This window comes from Arachis ipaensis, chromosome B02 (assembly GCF_000816755.2).
Source record: "Arachis ipaensis cultivar K30076 chromosome B02, Araip1.1, whole genome shotgun sequence".
Lineage (NCBI taxonomy): Eukaryota > Viridiplantae > Streptophyta > Magnoliopsida > Fabales > Fabaceae > Arachis > Arachis ipaensis.
In genome coordinates, this window is record NC_029786.2 from 14,167,498 (window position 1) to 14,176,913 (window position 9,416).

General features: G+C 36.0%; 1 protein-coding gene across 1 annotated transcript; it reads right to left on the reverse strand.

Annotated features, from left to right (window-relative positions):
• Positions 1,798-2,757, reverse strand: LOC107626896. Its single transcript, XM_016329789.1, has 2 exons — positions 2,493-2,757; positions 1,798-2,423 (listed from the first exon to the last, which is right to left on the reverse strand). Exons 1-2 carry the CDS (start codon positions 2,755-2,757, stop codon positions 1,798-1,800), a joined length of 891 nt encoding a protein of 296 aa, XP_016185275.1.

The following is a 9,416-nucleotide window of genomic DNA, read 5'->3' on the forward strand; positions in this document are numbered from 1 at the left end:
TGATAAAATCTGTTTATATATCCATAAAGTTGGTCATTTAGTAAGCACATCCATTTACTTTTATGATCTTCCATCCATATAAGAATATATTCCCCATAAGCAGACCCAATATGATGACCATACACTAAAAGGAATCATATCTATGACATAATTGCCTTCTCTTTGCAAGATGATGTTAAAGACAATTCTCCCACAATGCATCAAATCAAAGATAAAACAACAGACAAAATAGGCAATGCTTATCAAGAGACTCATGAAACAACAAAACTCTGTAGCCTCATCATTACAGTTTGATAAATCTGCTTATTTTTCTTCTACTGAAAAATTACATAAAAATGATAATTAAACAGCACTTGTGTTATGTGAGGTCAAAGAAACATTCACATCTTATTTTACAATATTCATGGAGATTCTGAAGCCTACAAATATAAATCATAAGCCTAATAGTTATCAGTTATCACGTAATAAAGCTTCCACTATATGATCTGCAAAATTATACTCTCACAGCTCATGTTCTCTACAATTCCCAAAATCTGAAAAAACGGTTAAAGATCTCATATGAAAGGACTGAAAAGGTAGTATGCATTCAGGGTTTTCAAAAAATATGTAAACATCATATCTGGGTAAGGAACAATCTATATATCAATGCTAATAGCCTTTAGGAATTATTCAGCTGTCATCACTCGAATTGTATTATGAAACAAATACAAAAGCACACATAAAAACAGACCATATAAGCACAAATGAATTTGTTTCAAGTACACGTTTGAATATAAGATATTCTTCTCATCCTTAATCAAAATAATTCACAGAAATAAGCCATTAGAATTTACAAAAGCAAGACACTTGCTTTCATAACTAAAAACTAATTCCAACTAATGCAACATAGTGATTCGACATAATTAGAAACTACAAATAATCTAATGAGGGATGTCCATAGAAAGCACAAAAACAATGTAAATAATGCATTCATTAAAAAGAAATTTGAAGATTTTTCTCTAAAATAATTGATACGATTCTCCGATGATGCAATTTTCTAACTAAAAGGATAACATTAATATCTTTCATTGGTTCTAAAAGAATTAAGTCAGATAAGGTACCAATCGTATTAATTCTAACAACACAAGATAGAAACACGACTCAAACCACCGTAGAGACTCTAAGTGGAATGCCAATATGAAATGGGTGAGATAACAATTCAAGTTGTTTATTGAAACGAAACGCAAGATATGGAGATACATATGAATAATGAGAATCCGTATCAAATAACACTCGAGCATCCAAAGAACAAACTTGTAAAGTATATGCCACTATTGCATTAGAAGCTTGAACATCCTGACGTGTTAAAGCGTGCACACGTACATGACCTCTTTTTTTCTGACTTCTTCCTCTGTTATAAGTCTTACTCCTATCACCTACTCCTCTACCACTAGGACCAGAAGAGTTCCCAATAGACATAGCTGAAGATGATGACATTGGTATTGTAGAATGTGTAATACCTTGAGAAAAGTCTTCTCTAGGATTAGGACAATCTCTTCTAAGATGACCAGATTGGCCACAACCAAAACATACTCCAATGGCCTTGAAACATATACTAGAATGGTAACTCTCACACTGCTAATAGTAGGGCTGAGCTGGCCTTGTCTGATTTGAATCCTGTGCACTAGATTGAGAGGTACCTCCAACAAAAGGTCTTGGACTCAAAACACTCATGGGAACAGATCCAGAAGAAGCAACCCCACCAAAAGATGTTTGAGGATGAGCTCGATAAACCGAATAACCTTGTTTATTATTAGTCTAACCATGATGAAACTGAAATTCTCCTGAACTAGATCCACCAGAAAATTGTCCCTTCACCTTGGACTTCTTACCAACATCCTTATAAGCATTTCTCTCTGCTATCCCAGCTTCAATTCCATAAGCAGAGTTTAGGACGTCCTTGAAAGACATGCGTCCGACTTCAGGCATAAGAGTGATGAACATAGGTTCTGCCAACCCACGAACGAACCGACGTATTTTCATCTCTTCTGAATTCATCAAGTATGGAGCACTCTTAGAAGGTCTAGTAAACTCCTTAGCATACTCGATCACTGTCATATTCCCTTGCCTTAATCTTTCAAAGGCGATTGCATCTTCTGCTTGCTTGTTAGAGGGATAAAATCGAGTAAAAAACTTTTCGGTGAACTCTTCCCAAGAAGGAGGAAGAAGTCCAACTACTTCTTTGCTCTCAATAAGAGATTCATACCAATATCTTGCTGAACTGCGCAAGCTGTAGGATAATAACTCAACAACTGATTTTTTGGTACACTTGAGAGACCAAATAGCTTTCTTTGCATCCTCTAGATATTGTTGTGGATCTTTATCCAAGGAATCTTCATTGAAAGTAGACGAATTCAACTTCAAATACTTCTCAATTGGCAGCTCTTAATCCCCAAACAATTGATGAACTCTTTAAGACTGAAGATTTTGCACATTAGAAAGTATCACTTCACCCCTATTTTGATTTGTTAGGACTTGTAATTCCGTAGTAAGGGTTTGATTCATTCCCCTTAATTCAGCTGCCAAGTCTGCTTGAGCTACTCCTACTGCAGGATTTTCTTGAACTCCCTCACGGGGTATCTCTTCTTCGCGCCTATCAGCTATCCTTTGGATCCTTGATCTTTGTCGAAGTACTCCAAGTGGCGAAAAAATTGCCCTATTGGATTCAACCGTATCAGGAGCATGAACAGCTCCACTATGTCTTTTCTTAGGTGACATCTTTTAACTATGGAGTAAGTAAAGTGATTGGATCACAAACGACATATGTATATAGAGTTCAAAAGACAATAGGACAGAGAGAAGAAATTATGAGAACAAATGATTGAAGACAACTTCCTATAAGCCTCTGGTAACATCACACCTTATGAAAATGAGCCGGCTTCCATTTGCACAATTGTGATCTTACTAAAGGACACTTGCTCCATATTACACAGAAAAACCGCTAAGGCTCTAATACCAACTTTGTTATGGCCCGAACCAAGCCATGACTAACGCTGAAGGGACAAGTTCCTCAATAAACCAAATGACCAAATTTTCAGAAAAATAGATAGAATCTCCTCTATTTCTAGAATCTTACCAACATGAATATTATCTTCCTATATCAATAGTAAACATCTATTTTCGAAGACAACAACATATTCCAATCATATCCACAACCCAACATGTCAAAAGTCGAATAATATATACTAAGTCGATAACTAAAGTATATAGTTAAATCCATACGTTTTACATAACCAAGTCATAATTATTATCTAAACAGTTCGAGATTCAAAATAACATAACCCATATGAGGATCCTACCTGTGGCATATGAAGCATTAACAAACTCTAGGTTTTTACATAAAGGTTCCATTACATATCACATATCCCTTGAAAAGAAGAATGACTCACCGAAATGAATAAGATCTACTGTGGGACGAGTGGAATGGAACCTGAAATGATACCTGTATGTGAAAAATATGGAAATATGATAGGGTGAATTTTGCAACTGAACAAACATTATATCTATAATCCACACGAGACAATACAACTTTTACCTTCAAAGTTATATTTCTTTCAAAGATGAGAAATTCATATTAATTAATTACGCAAACAAATAGATAAATAGTTAAGCGAAATGAAATAAAATGAGAGTCTCGTTCCAAAAGTCAAATCAAATCAAATATTACACACTTAAAGCGACTTCACCTCTAAGGGTAGCCGTTTTTTCTAGTGTGCCTGTACGGTATAACAGATCCAATGTGTGGCCTACATGATAGGCTAGTAACGCCCCTGCTAGCTGAGATCTGAGCCAAATGCATCTAGATTAATATCATAACCGCTGTTAACTACGGTTTTCTAGTCAGAGTCTCCCAAACCAATCCAAACTAAATCACATATAACCATTTCTAGTATTTGTAACATATTACTAAATTTCATAAAAATAGGGTATATATAAGAATGCATACTAAAAATTTAATTAAAGTTTAACAAAATCAAACAAGAAAACATGGTATGTTTTATGAAATATATAAATATCGTCCTATGTATATTTTTATAAAATTATAAGTTTTTTAGAAATCGATATCCATTCCAAATATTCAAAAATCACATCAATCAAATATTTTCAAATGCTAAAAATAATGATTCGATTTAAATATTGATAATAATATACTTAAAAACAATTTGATTCCAAAAAATCGGAAGCAACTCTGAGCGCGTCAACGAGCTACCAAATAATATCCAATAACTCTACAACTCTAGAAATATGACATAATGATATTTGTGAGTTATTAATGATATTTGTCAATTAATATAATTTTACTCATTTTGACAAAAGCTCTAAATTTTTTAACCTAATAATTCTAATTTCATATTTTGCTATACTCACAAGTATGGAGATGACAAAAATTAGAGATATAGCTAATTATTGAATTAAAGAGTTACTTTGACACCTTAATAATAATTAAAATTCAAAAATTAAATGCTTTCTTCATTCATTAAGTTGAACTCCTTGATTTGGGATTGTAAAAAATAAATTTTTTTAGATATAAATAATATATTAAAATGAAGATAAAATAGAAGGGTAAAATGAAATTTAGTGTGTTGTAGTTGGATGAAGATTTTATTTTTTTGGAACAAAAATGATAGAAGGAAAGAAATGATAAAGGAAAAGAGAGATTTTGATTTGTAGGAAGGAAATGAAAAAAAAAATGAGAGAAAAAAAAACGAGTGTGAAGAATCAGGAGAAAGCTGGAGAGAATAAGAAAAAAGGGGTTTAAATGGGGGCATGTGCCCCACGTGACTAATACTCTTTTTTTTTTTGGGTATTATAACTTGACGAGAATAAAGTGTTTTAAGAAATAAGTTCAACTATTTTTTTAAATAGGCACTCTTTTTGTTCTATTTTTGTTGTTTAATTATTTTTGTATTTTATACATATAGTATAGATAAAAAAGGATATGTTTTTAGGTGTGTTTCTTATTTTCTTTTTTTTTTTCTATTTTGGTTTTGTTATTTTTAAAAACTTTATGAAAAATAATAAAATGAAAAAATATTTTTTTACGAAGCATTAAAAATAAAAATATAAACCAAATAAATGCTAAGAGATTAAAAATTCTTGAATTCTAAATTTTCATTGTACGCGAAACCAAATAAATAAATAAATCGAGAGATGTTTAATTTGTCATCCCAAATTAGTTTTCAAAACAATAATAAATTTCAATTTAGTACTAAGAAGAAAGGAAACTTAGACCATTATGATTTTTATGTTAAACCTTATAAGACATATGAGATTCATCTCACCACATAACATATGTTATTTACATTGGATAACATCTATCATTTTAGTCATCAATTGACAAGCGTTCACCAAAAGAAAAATTTTAGACAATACCTTAAATAACAATTGATAAAAGTCAAATCAAAGAAATAAAATAGACAAGGTAATTATACCTCCCATAAATTGTTGGAACGTGAATGCAAGAATCCATTTTCAGGAATTTTTTATTTTTAAAATTAAAAGTTGTCTATTCAAGTGCTGGCTTGCTGAAAATTTATTAATTAATTAAGTTAAATTAAAAGTATTCCTCTAAAATGATATATTGAAAAAGAAACTGTTTCAATGAAACTCAACTTACAAATGTGGCTACAAATCAACCCAATTGCAGAGAATAAGTGAACGCATTTTGATCACAAGCCAGATACGTGAAATTGGTGATCAATCAACTCCTTAGTAATTATTCAGTTAAAAAGCCTGACCTGAATTGATTCCTCAAGCTGTAAACTCTTCTCTGTCCTCCGAAGGATCAGATTACCGTACTGTGGGAGAGGCCACAAGGTACCCTGCGGCCATGACTCTCCATAAGTATGAGGCCTTCGAACTTCTTTTTAATTTTAATTATTTTATTAATATCTTTTTTTAATTCTTTATTTTAAATTATTAAATATTTCGAAATAGAACTGAATAAATATGACTTGCATCATCTGGTTATATTTTTATGAGGTTTTTGTCAAGAATGAGCAATTTCTCAATAAAATAGTGTAATAATAATCAATGTGTCATGGATTCTAAAAAATACTACTTTGAGTATTTGTCTTGCATGAATTTCAGGAAAGAAAGGAAAAACAAAGAGGCTGAGATGAAGAAAAGAAGTAAGGTGTGTCACCGACATGCCTACGAATGTGTCAAGGATGTGGCATGCTGGGCCAACAAAACAGAGACCCTCACAAGATGAAACAGAGCTGGTGTGCCTTTAGGCGTGTCCCAAATGTGGCACACCAAGCTTCTACTCAAAGGCGTGTGAGAAGGAGTGGCATGACAACCTTTTACACTGCCATGGGGCGTGCCATCGGGCGTGGCACACTGGGTCAAGTCTCCAGATAAGGTCATTAAGGTTAGCAAAACAGGCATGTCCACAGGCATTCTCGGGCATGGCACACTAGGCCAAAATCCAGAAACTCTCCCAGACCTTTCCAACAAGAGCGTGCAACTAGGCGTGTAATATGGCATGGCACGTCAGTGATTTAATCTCAGTGTATCCATGAGCGTGCTTGAAGAAGTGGCATGCCAACCTCCATCACCAGCGTGTCCACGGGCATTCTTGGGCGTGGCACGTTGGGCAAAAATTATAGAAGCCTGCCCAGACCTACCCAACAAAGACGTGCCACCAGGCGTGTAATATAGCATGGCACGCCAGTGATCTACTTCCAGCGTGTCAATGGGCGTGTTCGAAGAAGTGGCACGCTGGGTATAAGCTCTAGGAGGTCCTTAGCAAAGGCGTGTCACCAGGTGTGTGAGATAGCGTGGCACGCCAGACACCTGCAACGGGCGTGCCACCAGGCGTGGCATGCCAGGTCTATTTTCCAGAGAGTGTTCCAAGAGGCAGCACAATGGGCGTGACTCAGGCGTGGCACGCCAGTTTTGAACATTTAGTGTAAAAATGGGCGTGACCCTTCAAAGTGGCACGCCAACCTTTAGCATAGGCATGTCTCTAGGCACGCCTTCGAGTGGCACGCCAAGCAGAACTTCCAGAGAAATGCTAAAAAAGTCACAACAATGGGCGTGTAACTAGGCGTGCTCGAACAAGTGGCACGCCAACTCTCTTGCACGGGCGTGGTCGTGGCGTGTATTATGGCATGGCACGCCAAGCAACAAGTCCAGAAGGCTAGCTAGGACGTGCTCGAAGGAGTGGCATGCCAACTCTCGAATCTAGGCGTGTCAATGGACATGCCAGGGAACGTGACATGCCAGGTTAAAATACAGAGGGGATTGAAGACCTGCACAACATAGGCACACCACCAACATGGCACGCCACTCAACACGCTCTTCACCCAGCAAATTAGACTCATCAAGAGTTAGTTAGAAATGAGTTTGCACTTGTAATTTGAGTTAATTTTAATTTAATTTAGTAAGTAGGAGTAGTATATAAACCTCTGAGAAATACTTTAAAGGGGGATTTTACTTTTGGCATTTTTTTCTTCCTTCACTTTTCAGCACTTTTACTTTCTACTTTTCATACTCCTCTTGGAAATTCATCACTTTGTACTTTTTTCTGAACTATGAGTAGCTAAATTCTCTTTTATTGGGGTAAGGAGCTCTGTTGTAGTTTGATGGATCAATTGTGAATTTTATTATCTTTTTCTATTCATCCTTCATTTGATTCACTAGAAAGATCTTCGTTCTTCAATTAAAGGGTTCAATTATCTTGGAAAAGAAGTTAAATCTACTTGGATCCTATGTGAACCTTGGAAAAGAAATCATAGGATCATGCTTGAAGCTCTTTCTCACAATTGAGTAGATCTGGGTTTGGATTTGATATAGTGACATGAAATCATTTCAAAGCTTGGGTTTATGAGATTGTGTGGCTCTAAATTAGGGACCAATCTGTTGGGAATAATACACCATTCCTCCTTAAGAAAATACCTTTCATAGAGAAATAAAATAGACACAATCACAACACAAAAATTTAACGTGGAAAATCCCAATTACTGGAGAGAAAAAAAACCACGGCCATTGTCAAATGACAACCAAAGAATATCACTATGTGAAAATTGTTACAACACATAGACTTCTTTCTCTCTAACACCGGCATCTCAGTACACCCACACTCTCAAAGCAAATATTTAACTACACCTCACAACACTCTCTAATCAAAGAGTATAGAGAAAAAGAAAAGTCAGATACAAGCTTTAAGTGTTTTCGACTGGTGCAAAAAATATGGAGAACTTAGCCTCATATTTATAGCCTAGGCCACCCATTCCATTTCCTATCCTAAGCAATGTGAGACTAATTCAACCAAATCCTAACAATCTCCACCTTGACTGAAATAGTCACACATCTTCAGCTTCTATAGTCAACACCGACAATTCTTTGCTGCCATTGTCTATACCGACAATAATAGTTCAGAGAACTATCATACTCCACCATGAAAGTATACTCACTTGGAATTAGACCACTCCAAGCATTTCGCCTTGGTACAGATCGAAACCTTGCTGAAAATTTATGGTGCAACTTCCAAATTGGCTTTTTCTGGAAGTTCTTCAGCCATCGACATAACTCCGCCACACACTTTGCATCTCAACGCCAACCAATGCCCGTGTGCAATTGTGGACCCGATTGCCACAACTTATCCTTATCCATTGTAGTGCGGCAATACCATGAGGATACTTCTTATCTTCTAGAGAACATCATCTTCTCTCATAGAGAGAGCAATATTGCAAGTATCAGATTGAGAGTCTTTTTCTGAAACCGCATTACTTGGACAATTTCTCTTTACATGCCCAGGCTTTCCACATTTCCAGCATGTTACACTCCTTCCACGATTTTCTTTTCCATAATTGTCACTTCTAGCTACAAGCGCCAAATTTGATGAAGTGCTACTGGTGCACGAAATTGTGATGTCCAGGCTCAAACTATTCCTGGCACGTGAGCAACTTGGTACGCGTAATCGTGATTACACATTCATAATTTGTCACAACTTCGATACAACTAACCAGCAAGTGCATTGGGTCGTCCAAGTAATACCTTACGTGAGTAAGGGTCGAATCCCACGGAGATTATTGGTATGAAGCAAGCTATGGTCACCTTGCAAATCTCAGTCAGGCAGATAAAACCCACTTGGTGTGTGTTTGGGCTGAGCCTGAGTGTTGCACGTGTAGAGGTCCTTCTTGGAGTTGAACGCCAGCTTTTGTGCAGTTTGGGCGTTCAACTCTGGTTTTGGCTCCTTTTCTGGCGCTGGACGCCAGATTTGGGTAGAAAGCTGGTGTTGAACGCCAGTTTATGTCGTCTATTCTTGGCCAAAGTATGGACTATTATATATTGCTGGAAAGCCCTGGATGCCTATTTTCCAACGCAATTGGAAGCGCGCCATTTCGAGTTCTGTAGCTCCAGAAAATCCA

Bases quoted from the DNA above. Each gene is read 5' to 3' on its own strand.
- LOC107626896 (XM_016329789.1), bottom strand. From the start codon at position 2,757: ATGTCACCTAAGAAAAGACATAGTGGAGCTGTTCATGCTCCTGATACG. The intron at 2,424-2,492 runs GTGAAGTGATAC...TTGGGGATTAAG, and splicing joins CCTAACAAATCAAAATAGGG to AGCTGCCAATTGAGAAGTAT.